At 43.1% G+C, this 24328-nt stretch overlaps 1 protein-coding gene across 19 annotated transcripts in view; it reads left to right on the top strand.

Moving 5' to 3' along the window:
- Positions 1 to 24328, top strand: part of AKAP13 (A-kinase anchoring protein 13) — a 212696-nt gene that overhangs the window by 132435 nt on the left and 55933 nt on the right. For 16 of the 19 annotated variants that reach the window (XM_050309179.1, XM_050309185.1, XM_050309181.1 and 13 more), the window contains 2 exons: positions 17468 to 17549; positions 21322 to 21458. In XM_050309179.1, the coding sequence (XP_050165136.1) occupies positions 17468 to 17549; positions 21322 to 21458 (219 nt within the window). Of the gene's footprint in view, positions 1 to 7017; positions 7729 to 17467; positions 17550 to 21321; positions 21459 to 24328 lie in introns of those variants that run through there. The other 3 variants (XM_050309193.1, XM_050309191.1, XM_050309194.1) reach the window with 2 other exon arrangements.

The raw sequence follows: 24328 nt of genomic DNA, 5'->3' as shown, positions 1-24328 counted from the left end.
AATTCATCTACACAATCTGCTATCCTGTCTCTTTTTTTGGCTAACTACATAATTCTTCAGATAGAAGCATCCAACAGACATTTCATGGCACTGATCTCATGTTGTGGTGAGGCATCCTGGAGTGATGTCTGCCTGCTCCTGTGCCATGCCTGCAGCAATGGAGGGGTCATGCTGTCATTTCATAATGCAGTGATGTTTCCTGCACTCTGGAAATGTGAGGTGGTTTGCTTTCCTGCACAAAACCTCATACTAATTTTTAACCTCATGTCTCGAGCTGTTGAACTTCACTCTTCCTTGAATTTGCGTAAATAAGTACTTTCTTACATCCTATATCTATCCCAAACACGTCAGAATGAGGGTTTTTATTATGAATGACATAAAAATGAAAAACTTCTTTGATTTTTGCATTTGTGAACTTTATAGGTAAAGAAATACACCCTTTTTTCTTGCAAATGTGATGATCTCTTACTTAACTCCTCTGTAGGATGAGTTACTAGATACTGCTTTATTGGGTATCATGGGGATTGAGCAGGCCTTCAAGTATTTGGTGGATGGCCTGTGCAAACCAATTTGAAGTGAATTGTATAATGCTTATGATGGCTTTAGAACTCCTATAAATACAGTACACTGTTTTGAATACTTTCATTTATATAATTATCTTTCCAGATCCTGGAAATGGTAATCCTGCCTTTAGAGTGGAATCACCATAATTAGCAAAGATTATCACAGATGTTATTACAATCATAATATTCTGAATTGGAAGTGACCCGTATAAGGGTCTTTGAGTCCAACACTAAAGTGAATGGCCCATATAGGGATCAAACCCACAACCTTGTGTTATTAGCACTGTTTTAACTGAGCTAATCTCAGGGTGAGCTAATCTCATTGTGTGCATGTAGAATTTACATGTTCATTACCAGCAACTGAAAAATGTGAGGGCAAACTCAAGCAAAGCTATCATGACCAATGTTAGTGTTGGATGAGATGAAAGAAGTGAATGCTGTTTCTTCAGCAGCAGCTTTAGCTTGGGCTGAGACAGCTGTGAAAACCAAAGCATTATCTCCCATCCAGATGCCTTGGCTGCAAATTGTATTATTCTTTATGAAAGATGCCATTTTTTGGGTGTTTGACCCCATCTGTAGATCAGTATACCCCATGTCCTGATGGGAAGGAAGTGCCTGAGCATGGGAGCAGCTGACATCCTGGAGGACACAGGGGATGTGCTGCACAGGTTACTTCTGGGAGACTGGTTTCCTTCTGTAGTTCATTGCTCAGGTGCTGCTTGACAACCTCTTTGGGGACTGTTCCAGCTTTATCCACTCGTGTTTTCCCTTCCCCATCTTCAGGATGTTGGAATTCACAGAGCAAAGCAACATGTCCAGTGTTTGACAGCAGAAGTATTTCTCTCAACTCCCATAACACACTAAATAAATATCTGTGGCGTGGTCCAAGATCCCACAGCACTTCAGCCAGCCAGACATCCTGATTTGCGGTTATTTTTGGTAAAGGAAGAACTAGATCTTGCAAAGTGATGTAAAGTCAGCTGAGGGGTTGCTAATCTCTTGCGTGGGATGTGTTTCTCCTGCAGCCATTTGGGAGCAGTAAGATGGGCAGTTGACTTCCTCTGGAATGCTCTGTGGCAGACCAAAGCTTCAGCATTTTTCTGAAGGTTATTTGGACAATGGAAATTCCTGAAAAATGTACACCGAGTCTCCGAGAAATATTAGAAAGGGGAAGGTCAGGAAGTGGCTGAAGGTCTCTCAAGGTGTTTTTGTATTTTCTCAAAACACACGTTCCATGTATCCATATGTCTGACAGCTTTCCAAGCCCTCCTCATTCCCCGATGGCTCTTTAGCTGTTTGTTAGATGGTTCTGTCTTTGAGCTCAAACACAGGCTGCAGCTGGATGGTGGATTGTTTGGATGTGAAATTCAGCTCAGTTGTGTTGTCCCAAAGCATGGTGTTGCTCTGGGAGGAAATGTCTCTCTCCAGACTTCTCTGTGAAGATATGATTTAAATAGGGAAGTTTTGGCAGAGTTGGGGCTGCCCAGGCTGGAGAATAAAACTTTTTGTTGGTACTGTGAATGATCTGCCCCAAGGATTAAATAAAACTGATGAATATCGAGGTGTTTTAGGGCCAGGATTGTAAAGGTTTGTTGCTTCATTGCTGACCTTCCCCCTTAACAGCAGCACAGTGCTTGCTGTGTATGGGATCCCTGTGATGGCTGGTCCTGGGGGACTGCCCGTGTCCCTCTCTATGATTCCTCCTCTTTCCATGCTCTACCTTGTAGAAGAATTCAAAAATCACAACCAGCCTTTTGGGGCTACCCCTTGAAGAGCGTGGGACCCTGGTGGGTCATGCCATGGCCAGAGTGGTGCAGCTCTGGACCAAAGTGCCACCACAACACAGGAATGTAGACAGACAGGCAGGGTAGGAGCAGGTCAGTCACTAAGCTCCTCTCAGTCTTGGAATGCTCCTGGAAACATGAGAAGTGCTCATTATCATCAGCCAGGGATCTCTACCAAGGTCTGTGGTGTGAGTGCTCGCTCTGATCAGCTCGCTATGGTCAGCAGCTGCCTGGTCTGCTTCAAAATCTGCTTGGAGCATCCAGCTTAGTCTTCTCCTGTGTGGGTGCTGAGCTGCCTCCCGGCAGACACAATGGACATGTGCTCCCTTCCAGATTGGATGTGCTCCTCTTAAAGGCTTTGCAGCATTAGAGTGCAGATTTCCTTTGCCTTATTTAGTTTTAGGAAAAAGCAATTTGTTTTGGCTATCCATGCAAGTGCCAGAAACATAATATTTTACAAACCCTTTCCAAAAAGCTGATTTAAGAAAAGAGCAGTTGAAATTGTAATTCTCTCTTACTGTCTGATGAATATATTATCTCCTGGTTTTAGAGCCCAAAATTGGGGTTTGACTTGCTTAAAATGGGCAGAATATTTTCCTTTCATCTACTGCTCCGTTAGTTCCTATCAGAGCAGCGGTGAAAAAAGTTACTATGCCTGAGTATTTCTGCAGATTGCATCATTTTCAGAGTTTCATAACGATATGGCAAAAGTAATTTGAAACAGATAACAATAGTTCAGTCTGTTTCAGGATAACCATGATTTCCTTGTCATTAAGAGGTCTGTTAGCGGGTGGAGGAGGAGTTTTATCTGGATGAGTTACAGATCATATGGTGTGATCAAGTGCCTTTTTTTTTTTTTTTTTTTTTTCTCCTTCCCCCTCTTTTCCTTCGCTTGAAATCCACAGCTCCGGACTTTGGTTTGGATATGAAATGATTGGATAGATTCAAACTCCTGTCTGCACAAAGCAGCTCAGCACTTCCAGATGTTTTCAATAAGGAGCCCAGAACTGTCGCATCAGCAGCCGGTGGCCGGGGCTGCTGCTCACGTCTCCGCTCCATTTTGAGCAACTTGCCAAAAAAAGAGAATTATTTACTTGTTAGAGCAGGGTTTCTTTAGTTTAATCTTTATCTTCTGATTGTCTGGCTCATTGTGTTTCAGAGCATAAATACTATATACTCCCTAAACACTTGTATGGCATTCAAGGACTGCCTTAAATAGCTGGACAAAAGAGACTGGAAATCTTTGTTCTGCTCCGTCCGGGCTCAGTCTGTGTTCTGCGTCTGCTCTCTGTGCTGTGTGGATGTCAGGCTGTGTGCAAGGCAAGATTTCTAGCCTGAAACAATGCAGCAAAAGCCCCACCTAATGTGGGAAGAGAGTGGTGGTCTCCCAAGGGAGAGTGTGTCTGGCACATTATCTTCTGTTTGTTTATGTTATGTTTTTCTCCCCCCTTCAACAGTAAAGTCTGGAATTGAAGATGAGATGGACTTGGGGTGTCTGTAGTCATCACCGGCCTCCTGATCTTGGCTGTGAGTCAGGAACACAACCGCAGAAAAAATTCTTGGAACAAATTAGGGATTTGGAAGCTTAAATTTAGGAAGAAAAAGAGAAGGGAGGGAAGATTTTTGTTGGTTTATTTGTTGGTTTGTGTTGATTCTTTTCCTCTGTAGCTGAAGGTGTAGGGAAGTCAAGGTGTAGGGTTGTCAAGTGGACAACCTCTACTAGATCAAGACACATGATTATGGAGGAAGTCAGGTCATCATCTTGATTCACAGGTAGGGTATGGACATGCACCAAGTCCTGGGATATGACCTGTGCCCAGAGTCACCCAACCTGGCACTGGTCTGACAGCTTCCCTGGCCACCTCTTGCCACCTGTCTGCACCTTCCACCTGAGCTTTCAGTTCCTGCTGCCCCATGAAAGCACACATTGGGTTACTTTCGGCTTTTGGCCATCCCAAAATTGGCCTCCTCTTTTAAACTTCCTGCTATGAAAGTTACACATCTCCTGGCATTTCTCTCATCTCCTTTGTCTGGAGGTGTTTTTTGGTTGTTTCTCCTTACCTGCCAGAAGGGTGAGATAACGTGAGCCACAAAAGGCTGGGTGTTGGTGTAGCCACAAGTTGGGCCTGTCTCTCATCTCCGTGGAAGATGCGCTGTCACATTTCATAGGGATGCTCTCCTGGCAGTTTCCTCTGCAAGGTGGGCATTTCCTGAGCCCTGCAGCTGAACATCTCTTTCTGCTTGCCAGAGGACCTCTGTGGATCAAAGGTGAAATCCTTTGAATGGAGCATCTGGACAGAGCTGTGCAATTGTTGTTTGGATAAATCTTGGCTGTATATGCCAGCCACCATAATTAAATTGATTTGAAAACAAAAATATCTGCAATGAAACGTTAGAGCATCATTAAGGCGCAGTGACTGTTGCAAATTCCTTCACCTGAATTAAATTCACACACTTTGTTTATAGGTTCCTGTCTTGTAAATTTAGATTTGAGGAAATCCCTGCCTTTTATGGTAGTGTTTGAAGGGCTGGAATGCTGTCACAGCCATTTCTGATTCCTCATCTCGACAGGCACATGATCGCTGGGATTCATTACTTGTGGAGAAAACTGGTGCCTCCAGAAAGTCCCCAAAGTACGACCACATTTCGTGTGTGTCCTAATACTGAAAGCAGAAGCTCTGCTTGTTGTTGAACAAAACAGAGTCATTGGCTGAGATCTCAAGCCAGGGATTGTAGCTGTAAGAGAGCCTCATAGAGGAGATCCTCCTCAGTTCAGCGGGTGGTGTGGTGGAGATGAAGCTTTGGGTTGTGAGGGAGAGACTGGAGCCTGGTGAAAGCAGGGGGAGATACCTTGCACTGAGTAGGTAAGAGTTTACCTGTGTCCTTTACCTGGGGGAGCTCATCCCCTGCAACTCCCCAGCCCATCCAGCGCATGAGGACACGGCCCTGGAGCGATGCCCAGGGTGGACCTTGGCATGGAGGGTGGCCACTGTGTCACCAAGTCATAGGAAAAGATGCCCTTCTTCGCTTGCTCACTGAGTCTGCCAAGTCTGGAGGGTAACTCTGCTTCTGTGTAATCTGACTGTGGGATCAGGGGTGTCTTATCCAGGAGCCCGAAACAGTACGCTGTGGTTCCGTAAACTCCTGGTTTTTGGTGTCCTACCAAACAGGCATGGAGGGGAGTCAGTTCCTGTGTTACTCACAGGCAGGCTGTGGTGCAATGTTTTTGGGCAGTCAGAAGACTGTGAAGCACTGGGAAGAGAGGAGCTGGAGTGCCTGTTCGCAGCAGATGGGTTTGGATCCCCTTTGGAAGACTCATCCTGCACTCAAATGCTGAAAAATATGCTTTTTATCTGTTTCAGTAGGCTTCAGGGTTTGAGTCACCTTTGCCAGAGTTTGAGCTGGTGGTTACAAAGCTCTTTATACCACCAGGACCACCCTATGGGACTGGATGAAAAGACCTACAACCCCCTAACTAAGCTCCAGGAGTGGAGCAAATCCCAGCAGCAGGAGGTGGGCCAGTTTGCCCCGCACTGCCAAGGACAGCTTTTGGAGATCGGCAATTAAACGTTGGGTTGACAAGTGCTGTTTCCAATTCTGTGTTTCCTGCTTTGCAGCATGCGATTAAAAACTCCTGCATTTTCAGCTTTTCTATTTAGCAAAGCAGCAAGTTCTGGTTGCTACAAACTCCCAGTCACAGAAGACCCCACTTCCCCTTTTCTTCTCTCTCCTTTTTCTTTTTTTTTTTTTTCCCCATTTGAACCGCCCCCATTCCCTTTTGAATCAGTGAATGAGAGAATGTCTAAAGCCAGGGAAGTATGGAAAGATTTCATCCCTGGAGAGGTCAGGGTGGGGTGGAAAGCAGAGGGGGCTGCAAGGGGGCAGTTTGAAAACAGGAAACCATGTGGCAGTGAGCATGCAGGGCCCAGCTGATGTGAATGAGCTATTGAGAGCTGTGAGTTGCTCGGGCTGGCCCAGCATAAGAAACATGAAAAACTTCAGGGTGTTTTTTTGGTGTTCCTTTTTTTTTTTTTTTTAAAGGAAAAAAAGCTCTGCCTTTCAGGCTAGGAAAAAAGAGAGAAAATTGTATTTTCTGGACAGCAAGTTGATGAAATCTTTTGCTCTGTGTTGCAAACAAAACCAAGAAAAAAGTAAAAGGCTGGTTTCCTTTTTTTTTTTTTTTTTTTTTTTTTTTTTAAATTTTTTTTCCATGTGCACTGATTAAATCATAAGTTTCCATTCCTGGTTTGGGAAAGCATTAACCCTGAAATTGTCTTTGATTCACCTGGCCTGAGGGAGTAGGAAGAGTCTTTTTACCTCTCTGAAAACACGTCCCTTTGCTCTCAGTCTCTTTTTGGACCGAGCAAACACATCGAGTGCCTGCAGCCAGAGGTAGAAGAGGCTGGCAAAGAAAAGCTGCTGCTTTTTCTTCCCCCCCTCCCTCCTCTTTCTTTTTTTTTTTTTTTTCCTTCTCTGAATCATGCTCCCACAACTGCACAGTAAATTTGAAAGCTGGGAGAACACTGGTGCAGGACTAAAAAGGCAAGTAGTGACGTCCCAGCCCAAATCAGGAGGGGAGTGGCTTTATTTCATTATTTTCTTTCCTTTTGCCCTGTGCTGTCATCAGAAATTTAAACTTTAAGCAAAACCGAGCCCTCTTGCCTTGTGAACGGTGGACTGACTAGAAAGGAGGAAAGTACCTTTTTTCATTGTTTCTTTCAGTGAATGAGGGCGTGAAAGACAAAACACGTTGGTGACAGTATTTACGTTGGATACTGTGATTGGCTTTTTTTTTGTTTCTCTTTTTTTCCTGAGTTAGACCCGTCGTGGCTGAGCCTACCTTCTGCCTTTCCTCTCGGAGCGTCAGGGTTCCTGCTGCACACATCTGGCTTTTGTTCTCTTTTCGGGCAGGATTTTCATTCTGGTGCTTTTTGGATATCAAAGTTGTCTGGAAAACATTTTTTTTTATTATTATTACTATAACAGGAAGGCTGATACCATTCTTAGCAGTTGCAGGAAAAAAAAAAAAATCCTATATGCATAAAGCTGTCTTCAAATATCTTTTGTTTGCTATAAGTTCCTGCGTTGCCTGTATAAGCAAATCTGTTCCGAGAAGACTTTATCAGCCGATCGCAGCTCTGGGATTTTCTCTTTCCTGTTGAGAAGCTCGGACAGGCTGGTGTGCTGAGACACGGGGACTCCTCCGAGCACGGATGTGAGAGGTCTGGAGCGTGCCTGGCCGTGGTCAGCCCGGGGTTCATGGTGGGCTCTGCCCCTCCACTCCCGGCTTTTTGGACAAAATGTACGAACGCCACAAGAGGCGGTACAGCCTGTGCGACATCTCCAAGGTGGACAGGACTGTAGATGTTGTGTTGTTAAAGGTATGGTGTTTCTTTGCCATTTCTGTACGGGTTCCTTTCCCTGTCTCCAGTGGATCCATCTGTTCCTCGTTGTACTTGTGTCCCCAGCTGCGCGGTGCAGAGGGGAGGGGCAGGTGGGAGAGCTCTTGCCCTTCAGCATGGAGGTGGTTTGAATGTTGTCAAACCATTTCTTGCCAAATATTCTTATCTCTGGAACTAGATAATCTCTTGTGGCATGTGCTCTTTGGGATTGCTCCCTGACCATCTTCCCTGCCCTCCTGATTTAAAACCCCCTCAGGTGGGTTTTCTGCATGTTGTGCAATAGGTTTTCATTTCCAGTGGTCACTTTTGGGGTTGAAATGCACATGTCCCCTGAAAGATGTATCGTGTCAAAAAAAAAAGGCACGGTGGATCCTCCTTTGCCTCTGTTTCTCATTTGTGTTTGAAGGGTGTTGTTGTCAGTCTTGTTGTTTGGTTGTGAGTTTTTGTCTGAGGATGGGTTGGAGCAAGAGCCAGGAGTGGTTCTTGGCTAATTGTCCCAGTGTGTTCCTCCTCTAATCTAAAATTAGCAAGTGCTCCACCAAATGGCACAATGGCAGTCTGGGAATGTCCTGTCTCCGTAACAGCTTTTTTGGAGCTTCAGCAGTTTCCTGGCAGAGTGAATGGAAATAGGAGAGCAGCCAGAGGGACTGCAAAACACAGCCCAACCTAGAGATCTTAACTCCTGGAAGAGCATTTCCTTTCCCTCTCCCTTTTTCTCTTTTCTCGTCTTAGCTGAAGCAGTGGGATTCTACATGATCTTATGGCTTCCTCTTTTATGATTTTTGCTTCATGCTCTTGTTTCCAAGTCAGGATGAGAACATATAACAAATTTATTTTCAACTGATCCTTGTCCTACTTTATCTGCATAAAAATAGACTTAGCTTTTTTGCTCTGTTTAGGGATGAAAGTATTTTCCTTTAATTCAGTGTTACCTTTGGTTTTTGGTGGCACAAACAACTAAGTTGTTTCTTCTACCAACTCTTTTTTTTTTTTGAGTATTTTTGAACTCTTATATTAGTGATGCTGGTTGAGGATTGAATCCCATATTATTCAGTCTCTAGACACCCTATGAGTCATTAAAAATGTTGACATATTGTGCACACTCTACTTCTATGAAATGACTGTTTAATAATTCTTGGGAAAAGCCTAGTAACCCTGACAATCTTGGTTGCCAATAAAAAACATAATCTTTCTCTTTCTGAAGAGTAACTGAATGTCTGGATTGAAATGTAACGCACTAGAATTGTCTGACTTCAGTATTTATGATGTCATCAGTTCCTTAAATTAGTTTTTGTTCAGCAAAGCTCAGATATTATAACAAAATCTGTCTCTTGTTAGTTCCAACTAGTATTTTCCTAGCTGAGTTTCAAAACTGTGGGTTATGCTGTCTGTCCCTGCAAATGACTCAGTGTCCATATATGTGTGTGTGTGTGTGCACGCACTGCTGCTCCCAACATGGGCTGTACAGGCTGCAGATGTTTAAAATAGGAGGGTGCTGGTGACAGCTATAGTTACAATCAACTTTAGCTTGATTTTCAGTTGTTCTTCATGTTTTATCTGGTTTCTGTAACGTAACTGGTAGATGAAATTAAATTTTGATGATCTAGGGATCCCAGCCAGCACCAGAGTGCGTCAGTGGCAGATCATCTCTTGACGTTAATGGGAGTTGGATCAGGCCCTTAATGAGGGAGCTGGGGGTGGGGATTTTGTTGGGTTTGGTTTTAATTAAAATACTGAAGTAAAACTGTACGTTATCTAGCTAATTGTATTTGGGCGAGTTAAGAGGACAAGGCTTAAGTGTCAAGTATTGAAAAGCAAATAAATACCCTTAAACCAAGCAAACCCAAATCGCATCCATCAAGAGCGTTTGATCTGAATGAAATTTTAACAAGATACCTGCAAAGCATCAAACAGCTTTCAGTTTGGCCTGAAGTCTGACTTGGACAAGCTGTAATTTCTTTGAGTGATAGATGAATACATTATTTGCTTCATTTCAAGACAGGGAACTCAGTAATCATAGAATTGTTTATGTTGAAAAGACCCGTAAGATCATCAAGGCCAACCATTAAGCAGCACTGCCAAGTCCACCACTAAATCATGTCCCTGAGTGCCACGTCTACACCTCTTTTCAATACCTCTAGGAATGGTGACTCAATCATGACATAGGAAATAAAATCAGCTGGTAGAGAAGGACAGCTGGAACAAGTGGTGAACAAAGATCTTGTGTCATTTCAGATGTTAAGTGCTTATAGATGGGATTATGTTTGCATTGATTGTAACCATTCGTAGATACAGTCACAAAAGAGTTTTGATTCCTACTGATTATTTTGCAACGCACGTGTCTTCTGAAGGGTCACTGTGTTGAGGCTCAAATTTTCCATGTTTAGATTGTGCCTGAAACAGTGGCTTATGGAGTTAGGAAAAAAATCAACCCTAGCAATTTTGAGGGTTGAAGCACACAGTTATTTTTGGCTTTAACATAGCTTCTTCCTCCTCCCCACATAGAAAAAAGCAAGAGGCAGCAGGTTACTCCGTGTCCCAGCCTCTATGTCAGAGGTAGGACTTCATCCTAGGAAGAAATTCCTTACTCTAACGGAGGTGAGGCACTGACACAGGTTGCCCAGAGAAACTGTGGGATGTCCCATCCCTCGAGGTGTTCCAGGCCAGGTTGGATGGGGATTTGAGCAACCTGGTCTCTTGGAAAATATTCCTGCCCATGGCAGGGGCTTTGGAACTGGGTAATCTTTAAGGTCCCTTCCAACTCAAACCATTCTATGATTCCATGTTCTTCCCTGGCTGCTGCAGCAATGCAACCATGAAGAACTTGGGCCCTGAACAGGGTGGTTTGCCATCGTGCAGGGAAGCCTGGATGAGGCAGAAATGACATAAAAATTTGCCATCGTTGCTCCTGCTAGGATTGCTTTGTAGCAGATAAGGGAGAAGATGTGGGGTCTGTGGGATGTCTTGCTTGTCTGAACATTTTGCTGAGGTCTGAGCAGCTACGTGCAGGGTAAAGCAGTCTGTGCTGTGTTACTGCAAGCCCAAAATGGGAAGTCTCAGTGTGCCCGTGTGTGCATTGGCAGCCCTGTCTCATTTTTATGTTGTGCCTGCTACCACAAATATAACTATCTAGGGACAGAATACGAAAACCACACTGGCTGGCACCTTTCAAATGCATGTGAAGTCAGACAAGCGTTCAAGTGTGGATGAACAGAGTTAGGAAGTAAGAACTGGGCTTACTTTGGAAATGGGAGACTGAGCAATCACAACTGGGAGTGTTTTATATTTGCTTGTTGCCTCTGTCTGCATTTTACCTTTGTATGTGAATGTTCAAGCTGTTAAGTGTAGGCAGTAGGTGTAATATTTTTTCATAACTGGGGTTCTGAGGTTTGATTTATCTGCTTTCCAGATGAACTGATCCCATTTGGCTTCCAGTTAAAGATCAGAACATTATTCATGAAATTAAAACCTGCATTAATAATTAATTAAGGCATTTTGAAATTACTCTGCTCCCTGGCTGCTTTGGTAGCTCTACCTTGGCAGCAGAAATGATCCTCTGGAATGAGCCCTGCCCACTTAAGGCAAAGTGTCATTTGCAGCATCCTAGAAGTACTATGTGGAGAAGGTCCCCAAATTAACTGAAACTAGGGTTCCTTCCACTGTACGTGTTCTTATTTAGCTTTTTCTGTTCTGTGTTTTTGGTTTATTGACACATAAGCAAGTTCATTCCTTCTTTGGGGTTGTTCGTCTGAGGGAAGCTCCGTCCCCAGGTGATAGGTACATGGTGTCCATCGATCTTTGTGGCCCTAAAATAATTCTGAACTTTAATCCTACATCTGTCCACGCTGATACGGTTATTGAAGAAGGTGAGAATTGTATTTAGAATGATGTGGACAGCTTCTGAGTTTTTAATCTGTGTCTCATGTAGAATTAGGACTGGAAGGACAACTTAAATGAAGTTAATGTATTTTCACCTTAAGCACACACATGTTTGTGGGAATTTTGCTCCCATGTTAGTTAGTCAAGAGAGGGTTTTTATGCAAAGCCAATGCTGTTATTTTTAAAGCTTAATTAAAGTTTGTCATTACCGGGACTCTTAATTTTGCTGGTGGAGGACATCCCAGTGCCAAGGCCTGGAAAATGTACTTGGGGCACACGTTCCTTTCCCCAGTTGGAACATTGCCAGGGGGAACAAAATGCACTCTAGGAATTCAGCATTGCTCTTACACCACAAAGTGCTAATTTATTCAGTCATGTAACATGTCCTGTGGTTGTAGGAGCCTCTTCTGGTGTAACCCTTTAATGTAGTTTCCTACAGCACTGCTCGCTTGTTGCTGTGAGCGAGGTCACTTTAGGCCTTCTTGAAAAACTGTTGTCCTGATATGGTGTCACCAGTTCTGTGAAGGTAAAAAGCTCACTGTCATGTATTCACAGTGCTAAAAGAAAAATCTCCATAGAAATCATTGCAGAAATGCAAGTGTTGTGCCTTTTGGCATACACTGGAGAATGTCTTTGTGTTCTGCACCCACATGTTAATATCTTCCCCGAAAGCTAAGAAAATACACAGGGAGATTACAAAAAAAATTAAATAAAAATAAATCTGGAATTTGCAAGCAAATTGATATGTCTGCTCTTAATATTGTCTGGCAAGATGATTGCCAAAACACTGATTTTTGCTCTTATGTGAGTTTCGTGTATGTGGAGTTTTTCTGCAGCAACAGATGTTGAAGGATAATAGTGGAAATTCCTTCCCCAGGTGCCCCATTCTTCATGCTCTTTCTCAAAGACATTTGGAGGATCTTGAGAGGAATGATTTTTGTGAAGGGGTGAATCAACTGTTGCTTTAGTTTTAGTGCAGAAATTAGAGGCAACTGGATAATTCCATCGTAAATGAAATTGTAAAGTTTAAAGTTGCTCAGTATAAACGTTGAATTCCAGTTATGTGTACAAATTTCCTCAAGGAAACTATCCTACAGGAAATTTTCAGGAACAGGGAGTTCCAAAAAAAAAAAATTAAGGTTTACATATATTTTTTTTAATCATTGTATCATTTCTGGTTATTAAATAAATTATTTATTATTGAATTTAAAATTTTGTGCTTTTTTCTGCTATTTTTGTTCTACAGTGGATATTTCAAATCTTCCCTGATGTGTCAGTCACTGCTCAGTAAGTGTGCAGGTACCTAGAGATACACTAAGGAAGCTAGAATTAGTCTCCTAAGTATTCTCCTATGTGCAGTAGTATCTGGTTTTAACTGCAACGTAGATCTTAGTCAGGAAGCTGGAGAAAGAAGAGGAGAGACATGGAAACTTGTAATTTTAGGACAAAGTTAAAACAATATGGAGGGAAGAGGAATCTCTAGAGATCTGCTAGGAAATGAAAGTTAAATTCATGTGGTTCCTTCTGCTCTGGAGGTGTTGATTTATATCACTACCAGTGAGGTTGGCAAGTGCAAACTTTTAAAATAGCAGAAGATTTCCTGAGAGGTCACTGTATTCTCTTTGTTGTGAGATGGAAGGCAAGAAGAGTTAAAATAAAGCCAGAGGGATAGAAAAGGACTTTTCCATGCTGGAAAGGTAGGAGAGGTACGTGGGAGCCAGGTAACCACTGGCCCCTGAGGTACCTGTTCCTAGGGACCCTCCAGCACACTGCTCTGCCAGAAGTAGATATTTTTAAAATGTCTTTGAGAAGGAGGTCCCAGTCCTGGTTTTCTTGGGCAGGCACCACACAGGACCTCAAGCACTGCAGGACATTAGATAACTCCTTGGCCAAGACCCTCGTGCAGGGGGAGGGGAAGGAAGAGGCTGGGAACAGGGTCTGGGGTCACTCATTGTTGCTGCGAGACGGAGGACACCCCAGCCCTGTTTGTCTCACAGGTTGTCCAGCACTGTCCTTTTCTTATGCAAAGAGATTTCTCCAGTAACTCACATTAAGTTTCAAATTCAGTGTCTGCAGGAAGAGGTCTCAGAGTCAGGAAATACGTGTGTGTGCCCAGAAAGAGCAATCGAACCCTTGGCTGCTCGCAGCTCCAGCTGGTGTCCTAAAGCCCTCTTTGAACGTTTAGTCTGCTAGTGTTTCACAGGCAAGCAGAAAATCCTTTGGGGTTCAGTCTTTTGTGCCTGGGGACGTGCTTCCATGATTCATTCTGTGTCTGAGCTGCAGATAAACACATTCAGGCTTCTGTGTGGAAAATATCTGGTTCTCTCCTGGCATTTCTTCAAAAGCTGTATTGAAACTCTGTTCCCAGAGGCTGTTTCATATTCCCTGTGCCATCAGAACACCACGGCATCCTTCGCTCCCGCCGCAAAGACTTGGGATGCCTGGAATCAATGGGATATAATCAGAGAGTGTGTGGGGCTTTTATCATCTTCTGGGTCCTGTCGTTGGGCTTCTCTCAGCTAAACGGAGACTGAGGGAAGAGGGGAGGAGTAGTTTTATCACATGCAATACTCACATGTCCATGAAATTGCAAGACAACCTCATTTCAAATTTCTTCATACTGGTGCATTCCCCAGCTCCTGATGTTTAGGTGCTTTTATAAAGGTAATTTCCTCTCCAGCCCTTTCTGTTTGTACCAGTAGTCACTGGTCCTGAGTAAACACAATCAGAATTCAGGTGTTGAGGAGGGATCCCAGTAATCAGTGTTGAGCTGTGGATAGAGGGGTTTGTGTTGAGTATCTACAGACCACCCAGTTTCCTGAGAGCACACAGTAAACCTCCCTCAAATCCTGTCTGGGCTCGTTTTGGCATAGGGAATACTTGTGTATAGTAGTGGTTTCCTTTGTGTTTTGATGGTGGTGATTATTATTTTTCCTGAATTAGGGCTACTGAGATAAATATTTAGTTTTTAATGTTCTATTTTGTACATAATCAGGCATATCTGAAGCAGCACCTTAAGCTTCAATTTACTCTCTCATTACTTTTTTTAACAGAAAAAAGCAGACGTTTTCAATACTTGGCAAAGCCACAGGGCTGAGAAGAGAGCTGGCTGGGAAATGGGAAAAATACTCGAATCTTTTTTGAAAAAGTGCCAGTGTCTATAATGCATTTTCAGTGAATGACTCAATTGGTTCTGTTGAGGGCAAAAATATAATGTTAATTCACCCTAATATAGTTTATTCAACAGACAGCTTGAACCTCCTTATATTTTACTTTCTTACTAATTATTGATTAGGTTGTTTAATTATTGATTTCCATTAGTGGACATCAGTAAAAATGAAGAATAGCTCCGTTAAATTTAATGGAGATTTGTTTAAAAGTAAGAAGGGTCAGCCTCAATATGATGAGGAAGGAGTTAGGTGCAAGCCAGTCAGAAGGAGGCAGAATTTGATTTTGTATCTGAAATGGGTCGTTCCTTCATTTGTGTGGGCTTGAGCACATTTGCATTTGTCCTTCTCCGTGTGTTCAGGCTCAACCTCTAGATTTGCCTTTAATAAAATGTAATAAACCATGGTGCAAATAGATTCTGCTTTTTCTGGAGAGAAAAGGATAATAACATGATATTTATTGATTTTACAGTCATAAAGTGGTATTTATTGACTTTGCAGCTCTTTTAAGACTAAAAAAGAATAAATTCTGCAGTTAAGTTTAGTTGCTAAGGTTCGATACCACACAGCCTCACTGAGAACAGGGAGTGTCTTCTGTTGAAAGAATCCAAATACTAACCCACTGTCCATGTAACAGTCAAAATTCAACATCTTTATGTCCCTTTGGAAAACAAAAAAAATCATTGTTTTGAGTTTTTGCTTACAAAAACCTTTCTCAGACTTTGGACTGCTTCTCTTTCCTCTCTGCCTCTCGTTTAATGTAGATGTGCTGTATGTAAAAGGGATGTGCAGGATGGATATGCAGGGGGGTGTGTGTTGAGTAGGGCTGCAGGGAAGGCTGGGATCTCAGATGTGTATGCATAGCGGGGTGTAATGGGATCTTGGATCAATATATATAATATATATGTATGAGCTGAGTAACTGCAAGGAAGTGTACATCCTATCTTAGCAAAACAGCCTGTAAAATTGGATGGAAGTGGGGAAGGATGTCCATGTGGGATGTGCACTGAGGGTCCCCCTGAGACCTGACTCCGGCAGAGCACAGTGTCTCCTTCACCTCTTCACAGAGACTCCTGCTCATTTTTCCCCCTCTCAGATCTTCTCTGCTCCTTCCCTGTCTCTGTCAGCAAGAGCTGCTGACTGGAGAAGGTCATGGCATCCTCACCACTGGAGGATTTTAAGGGCACGTTGGATTAAGACCTCTCAGATGATAATTGAGCCTGACTTGGAGCAGCAGAAAGGGACTAGCTGACCTGTCAGAGGCCCTTCCAAGCCTGTTTTGTCATCCCAGAAGTATGGAGGAGGACAAAACCTGAGGAAGAAAAATGTGCTGTAGAAAGTAGCTGACAGGTCAGGGGGAGTGGAGAGCAGGAGGTGAGCAGAGGTGCTGGCAGGAGCCCCTCGGGTGACAGGCAGGGGTCGCAGCCAGAGCAGTGAGGAGCACCAGCCAACAACTGCGGTAACAAGTTCCATGATCTCAGTGAGAAAGGAAACAAGGACGTGGGTCATTAGTCAAAGCATCCCGTCAGGTCAAGGATAGGAGAGTCTTGTTTTTTCTTTATTGAAGGAAAAAAAAAAAGAGAATAAAAAGGCAAAACCAGTGCATTTCATAACATAGGAGAAAGGCAACAAGTGCGAGGATGAGAATCCAGCAAGGGACTGCAAAAATAGAGCAGGATCATGGAGGAGGTTTGAACATGGGTCAGAGGCTAAAAGTAAGTAGTAAAAATTCACTATTTGACATAGAGAAAAGGAAATTATTTAAAGAGAAAAAAGGAAAACCAGAGAGAGGGTAGAAGAAATAGTTGATGTATCAGGCAGAGTCAAAAAGGGGCTTCCAGAGTTTGCTGGCTGGAGACATAAGTGATGGGAAGCAAGTGTTGGATCACTAAGGGTTATGGATAGTTCAGCAGACTTCAGAGTCAAAATGTTGGACGGCAAAACCTGAGTGAGGAAGATGAAAGCACAGGCAGAGGGAGGAGAAGGCTGAGAATAGATCAGTCATCCTTGCTGAAAGACTGGGAGCCATGGAAAGGGTGAGGGACAGGGTAAGATGATAAGGGCTGCTGTTGAAATAAACCATGTGATGTGTCTTAGTGTTAAAATGGGCGTTTCTATCATCATCATCATTTCAGTTAATGCAAACCCAAAGTGCTTCTTGTTCTCGCCATGACCTGGGCACTTCCCCAGTCCTCCTTTCCACAGCATCAGATCACCTTACTATCTCTGAGGTGATGGTCTGTACAGCAATGTGGGTGGTAAGGAAATGCTGTTCTGTTGGTAGTGAACTGAGGCATAAAGCAGGGGAGTATTTTACAGTCCCACTACAAATCAAAGGGGGATTTGAAGCGAGGGCTGTTCAGTCCTCAGCTAGTAGCTGAAACTCTGGCTCATCCTCCCTCTGAACTCCTTCTTTGTGTGGGAGCCACCTTGAAATCAAACTTTCCACAGAGAAATAAAGTTTCTTGCCATATTTTAATGGTTTGTTTAGTGATGCTAAAAAAAAAAAAAAATTAAAAAATTGTGTGTTACTTTTGACATTTTTACTACTGGGGAAAAAATGAAACCATAACTCTGTATCTTCTGGTTGATGCAGAGGGACATTGCAGAAGAGGCTTAACGGGTGTTGGCGAGGGTGGCCTTGGTTTGATGTGCTCTGGTCTGTTTTCCAGATAAACCGTGAAAGCTGGTGCTCGCTGGAGCCATGTCCCGATCCCTCCCTGCTGGAGCGCAAGCGGACACGGGAGTCTCCAGGTGAGCAGCCATTCTCCTCACCTTCTCTATCCTTCTCGTTCTTCTTATTTTTGGCATCCTTGCCTTGACGGGGAAAACACATAAACTGAAGGCACCGTGTGATGAGTGTGCCGTGAGTCATTGTTAGCACATGGCTGTAGCACTTGACTTGCAGGGAGCTGTGTGGTGTGTCACCTCCTCAGATAATTGTGCATTCAAAGTACTGCAGTATTTTGATTTTTTTTTGAATAAACGTCAAAAGTGCGGTGGGACACACATGGTTTTTACAGACATGGTTTTTAGCTAAAAGGACCTACTTTTAACCCTAATACAGTAAAATTTAGAAAAAAAGTCAGAAATTCAAACTTCTGAATACATATTTAGACCCAGATCATGGGTTGATTTTTTTTTTTCCTCCTCTCTGAAAGTTGCCATGATTCCAGGCTTCAGGAAGCAGGAAGGCTGTTCAGAGCCATCGTTCCCACACCCTGCCCACCAGCCGTGCCGAGCTCCCAGCCCTATGTGCTGGCTGGGGCTTTCTGGCTCCTCCACTGGGACAGAAAATCTTGTCTGGGCAAGCTTCTAACAGGGGTTGGTGTCCAATATTAAAAAAAAAAAAAAGCATTTCCTTCATTGGATTATGCATGTTGAAAACAAACAGAGTAATTTATCAGGGCCCTGAACAGGGGCTTTACTTGAACTGTTCGTAGAGAGGAAGCTTCTTGCTTTGCTGTCCTTAGGAGCAGTGGTCTAACCCAATTCTCCTTCAGTTTATCTGAGACACTTGAAAAGAAAAGACTGAGTTTCAATGTGAAATTCAAACCGAATCTTTTGAGAGTGTAGGCTAAGAAGGCCTAATGTCAGTTACTAACTCAAGAGTTTTATTCTAAGTAGCAGTTCTAGCTCCCATCAAAGTTAAATAAGTGCTTTTTTATTTAAAAAAATGAAATATTGCTCTGTTTAGATGAACAGTGAATAGCTGTTTCAAGAATGTTTTTACAGGAGACCCTGTGGTATTGCCCTGCTGCTGCTTTATTAATTGTATCCTCAAATCCCTTGCCTTTTGGCACTAGGTTTTTAATGCTTCAGGCAAGAGTTATTGCACTCCATTAATCTGCAAAACTACATGCACTCATTTGAATTGCCAAATCTATAATCATGTGTTCTTATGGATCAGTATCAGTTGCACACTTATCAGTTATCTAATGCAATATCACGCTGTAGGAATATTATAATAGTTATGTAATTAGACATCTGTATATACAAATTTATATTAATAATTGTTGTAATAAGTGTCTGTAGCATAAGCAAAAAGGGGCAGATTTTTATGTAGATTAATGTGCAGGTTCTGGCCCTTCTAGAAATAATGTTGTTACTGCACATGCATCCTCTGGCTGCTCTGTGGTGCTGGGCAGTGTGGAGAGGGCAAGAAGAACGTGGTAATACCTAACAGCAAGAAAACCATTAGCTGTTGTAATGTGATTAATTAAATATACACTACTTGATAAGGAATTAGGCCTTCTTCATGTGCTGAATAATCCTGCTGAAATAGCTTGTAAGATCTTAGAAGGTAACTCCAGAAAATGGAGCCTCTCATTTTCTACTTTTGAAATTAAGTGCACAGAGGAGTGTAGCAGAAATATCGTTATCAGCATGGAATTGGAGGGCTCAGCCCTGTCTTGGAGGACACAAGGGCTTGGAGAATATACAGAAGGGAGTTGTATGGAAATTTTTCTTCTTTCTTTTTTCTATTTTTTTTTCGCCTTTATATTATGTGCAGAAACGCGTTCCCATCATCACTGTGTTTTCACCTGAGAGGAGCAGAGCAGCACAGCTGGGCTGTAACTCCAGCATGTGCAGTGCATGGGGGGGGAGTGTGTGTGTCTGTGTGTGTGCCAGGAGTCAGTGTCACAGTCCCTGTGTCACACCAGCGCTGTCACCAGGCTGCCAGGGCAGGTGTGGGAGGTGAAGCTCGGCAGTGTGCAGTGTCTGTGCAGCTCAAAACAACCCCAGCTAACTGTGGGAAAGGGAGAGAGAAGATAACACACACCCCCAAATGAAAATAAAGGAGAGTGGAGGGAAGAGAGGGTTTGGGAATGAGTTTCTCAGCACACATGAGCTGATGTGTGCGGGTGTCCCCATCTCCCAGCTCCTCATTGTCCTTCCCCAACATTTCATGTCCTCTGTCCCTGTGAGGCTCCAGCAGAGGAGACTTCACTGCCTCTCATGATTTATCATCAGGGTGAGGTATCCATCCCTCAGCACATCTGGACTGTCCCTGCTGATTTTCCACTGGAACGTGGCTCGAGCCCCTTTGTTTTTCAGTCTGGGCTGTGGACATGCTGTGCTGGCTGCCAGCTGGATGGCCGGCACCCTGGCCCATTCCCTTACGCCAGCTCCATCTTGTCTTTGCTTTTCCCTTCAGTTTTTTTCCCCCACTCTCTTCTTCTCTTTCCCCTCCCTTCTCCCCCTGGATGATGGAAAAGCAGTTCAGATTTTCCAGGTTTACCAAAAGGGGAACAGGAGCAGCTGCAGCATCCAGTAAGTGCTTTTCCAATTCTCTGTGGTGTGGAAACTCCTCTACGGCGTAATGGGGTTTCCAACTGGCTCTGCTTCCCCCTACCCTAAATGGGGGCAGACCCACCACTGTCAAAGTAATATTATTTTCTCCAGCAGAGGAGTCACTCCCATCAGCTGGGCTGTGGCTGGAGTGTTTGATAGCTGCTGTCAGGCACAGGTTAAGGATGGGGAAGGGAAATCGGTGACTTCAAGCTTCCCAAACTTCTTGTCCTTGCATTGATGTTTAAGCTTGACATCACTAAGGACAGAGTTAGTCAGGTGTAATTGAAGAGTGAACCAATATTTTATTGCCCTGGCTCCTCTTCAGACAGGAGAGCACATTTTAGATATGTTTACTTAGAGCAGGTTGCAAAGTGACACCTTTTTTTTTTTTAATTAAAAAATACTAATAATTAGAAAGTATTTTGAACTGGGAGCAAAGAATGTTCAGGTTTTACCAAAATTGTCATTAGTACTTTTGCCTGAAGACCGAAGAGATGAAAATATATACAGGCAATTTTTTGTGCAAATATTTGTCTGTTAAGGGTTTTGGAAAGGAAGGGTTTTCACAGGGACTGCAGTCTAGTTCTGTGCTGCTGATCAGCTTGGAAGCATTTGAGAAAGAAGAGGTGCAACATGCTTGCATTTCAATATCAGGAGTTATGAAAGCTGAGAGTTTTTAGAAAATCACTTAATTTTTGAATCTTAAGAAAGTGAAGCTTGTCATGGAAGTCACACTAGTGCTTTTTCAGTGAGAAGTGTAGAAGAAGGAATGAAATAATCAACCAGATGTGCATTAGAAGACCTTGGCATGTAGAGGGAATTGATTCTTTAATTGAGAAATAAAGTAAATATGGTCAGATTATATTTTTACATATATTGAATATGAACCTAATTTTGCAGTTGTTGCAATTAATGGGAAACATTCCGTTATCCCCTGTGTAGGATACCTGATATGTAGCATGCTTATCAGCACCCTAACCTACAAGTGTTTATGGCTGTTTCATGCAGAATTTCAGTTTGCACCATGTACTTCAATGATGCATTAAAAAGGAGTTTTAAACTCCTGAATACATTGAGAACTTGCACTCATGGTTTTGGGAGATGAGCACAATTTATAAAGCTATATGTACCGTTGGTTTTAAATCCTGGAATTTACTGAGAGTATGCAAGATGGATGTGTTGGTGCTACAGAAAGCACCAGGTCATAACTCTTTCTGCTTTGCTCCCACAGAATGTGAGAACTTCCTGGATGATGGGCTGAGTGGTGTCTGTGCCTCATCACAGGGCGGCCTTAAAAGAGAGTCCGGGAGTGAGTCTGACCTCTTCCCCTTGCCTGGTGATGGGATGGAAGATCTTGTCTTTGGAAAGGTAGGAAAGCCTGGTTGGGATATGGTTAAAAAACCTCCGAGGCCTGATCTGATAAACCCATACTGCAAATGCAGATCATCTTGGTTTCACTGGTGAATTAGAAACCTGGAAACGATTATCCTGGAAAGAAATATATGGGAAGGATCCGGTCTCCTCCTCAGATGCAGCAACATGAGGGATGTATTTACTTGCAGCACAATTCCAAATACTGCAGCCCCCAGTGTTAAAAAAAATAAAAGTAATTTTGTCTGTCCAAAAGTAAATCAGGCACCAGAGGAACAGTTGAAAAGGTGGATTTTCTTGCAAGGTCATTAGGGATTGCACAGACTGTATGAAATCCATCTTTAACCCATGTAACAAAGAGCTTTTCTCCAGCAAACGATGACCTCTGTGCTGACACCTCTAGATTTATGTACTGTAATTCTCAGAGGAACCGGTGTTTTTCTGTAAATTCAGTGTGATAGGAAGGAAACACTCACTCTAAATACTTCAGGCCAATTCCAGGGAATAGTTTTGTTGCCTAGGCGACATACCTCTAATGCCTGTTTGCGTGCAAGTAGAATGGAAATGTTTTCAGGTTTGCTTAAAATCAACAGTAGAAGTCATTATTAACCTTAGTCATCCCTGTGCCCTTTGTGTTGCTCGTGGCTTAGAAGGAGAAGGAGGAGTGGGAGAGACCAGAGAGACAGAGTCAGACTCCCGAGCAGAGGTCTTTGGCATCAGCCTTTTGCGTCTGCATCAGAGCAGCCTGAATTTATTCAGAGGGTGATTAGGTTTTTGCTCTTTAAGAATTGTCTTGCTGGTTATTTATACTTCTCTTGCCGTAAGTAGATGATGAAAAAGCACCCAGAAAGAATATAGTGATGCAGAATCAAAGGGGATGTGAACCTTCTTCAGAGCAGCCATCACGCTGGTCTCCATCACACACTTTGATGTCTCCATCACACAGTCCATCCCACACTGCAGCTCACCTGTTTGAGCAGGTGCATCTCCTGCTCTGAAAAACCAAACTTTTGGAGTAGCTTTCACACGTGCTTTCAGAGAAATATATTTCAAAAACAAAATTCTGTTTGCTGAAATCAAATCAGATGATGGTGAATATTTTCCAGCAGGACGGGAAACACCACAGCCCAGGCTAAATGATCTCATGTGCTATAAATGAACAGTAAAGTCATCCTTAATGCATGTGGTAGGGCACAGAGCTCACCAGCCTCACCCTTTCCCATCTTACTCTCAAAGGGATCCAGGACCATGGATTGTGGGAATACAGGGCTGTTTGTCTTCAGTTTTCTTGTGCAGAGTGGCCCAAATTCCAACAGCCAACTGCCATTTGAGCTTGATTTAATGCTTGTATGGGGATGTGCAGGAGAATAGTGCTGTGGGAACACACCAAATTTTGTACTATACAGAATTTTATTGTTTTTCCCCTTGTATATGTGGAAAGTTACCTTCTCCAAATGCAAGAAAGAATATTAAAGCATAAAAAGAATAGGTCATGCAATGTAGCAGGGGTGCTGCAGGGAAAGGAGGAGGTTGTGGGGAAAGCAGATTGTCAGTTGCCAGTGGAGAGAGTGCAGAGGGTGGAAGTTTTTTAATTTGTAGAAAGAGAATTTCTTAATTTGGCAGCCTTTGCATTGCTCTCAGACTTTGTCTGCAAATGGCTTCAAAAGGTTCCTGAGTTGAGTTTAGGAAGTTATTCAAAGCTAATCTCAGTCACTTTATTTGTCTCCGTTTGGCTGACTGATTTGATTCCTTGTCTCCTTTCTCAGGATTTATCTGAGTACCGTTTCTACATTTGAAGTTATTTCTAGGAGGACCAGAGACACTAGTTTAGTGTTGTGAGCTTGTTCCTTAATTAAATCTCCTTTGGTTTTAGACTACTGAGCCCAGCTGGTAGAAATGCAAATTATACATATTTTTAATAACACTAAAATAAGTGATGACTGTAATCTTTCTTCTGGAAAATACTGTAAGATGCATGTTTTTGGTGTAGTTGATTAGTTATAAACCTATTAAATAGTACAATTTCCATATCAAATTGGGAAGAGAGAGAATATGTTTATGAACAAAAAGAGGATCTCAAACCTTTCGGTGTCATGATGATTACTGTTATTACTAGTCCAGTTCTTGTTTCTCCTTTCTGTGGAGCAAGAGTTGGGTTTTTTATTGTAGAAATAACTCCTTTGTTAATTGCTTAATACATGAAAAAACTGTAGGAAGAACAAGCCGTTGTCTGTCCAGGGTCTTTGGGCTGCTTCCATGGACATCGCTTGAAATTTGTAGATTGTAAGCCCTGGTTCTGTCCCTGAACCATAAAGAATTGGGGTCTGTGGGGTCACAAAATCTGCAGGTACCTTACCCTGTCCCTGGTGTCTGGTGTGTGCTTTGTACCATCTCCTTGCCCTCTCCTGTGCTTGTCTCTTTTCTTTTCCTCCCTGAAGGACGTCGTGCTGAGCTGTGTAACATGAGCTGCCGAGTTCAGGGAGCTTTAGCACTAAAACCTGCCTTGGTTTTTCAGACTTTAGAGGCTGTCCCTGAGACCCAGAAATTGCTTCCAAGTCTATGGCTTAAGCAAAGTGTTTTGTTTTTCCTGCGTCAGTGCTCCATCGCCGTGTCCTCGTCATCCTGCTTTTCCTTCCCTGTTTCAGACAGCCATCTGGGCAGGCTTTGCAGCACCCTCCTTCTTGAATGAGTAATGCTGCATAAGGTCATCTCTCACAATCATCTGGCAACATCCTGGGGTGGAGCCCATACGCTTTGCTCATCTTAACTTTTAACCTGCCACCGAAAATCCTGCGTTACTGGGAAGGTTTTTAATGTGCCTCTCGGGAAAGGATTCAGGGGAAGGGAGTCGGGAGCCCACAGATCAT

This window comes from Myiozetetes cayanensis, unplaced genomic scaffold (assembly GCF_022539395.1).
Source record: "Myiozetetes cayanensis isolate MyiCay16 unplaced genomic scaffold, myiCay2020 scf14, whole genome shotgun sequence".
Classification (NCBI taxonomy): domain Eukaryota; kingdom Metazoa; phylum Chordata; class Aves; order Passeriformes; family Tyrannidae; genus Myiozetetes; species Myiozetetes cayanensis.
The sequence above is the reverse complement of the archived record's forward strand: the minus strand, read 5'-3'. Positions and strand labels throughout refer to the sequence as shown.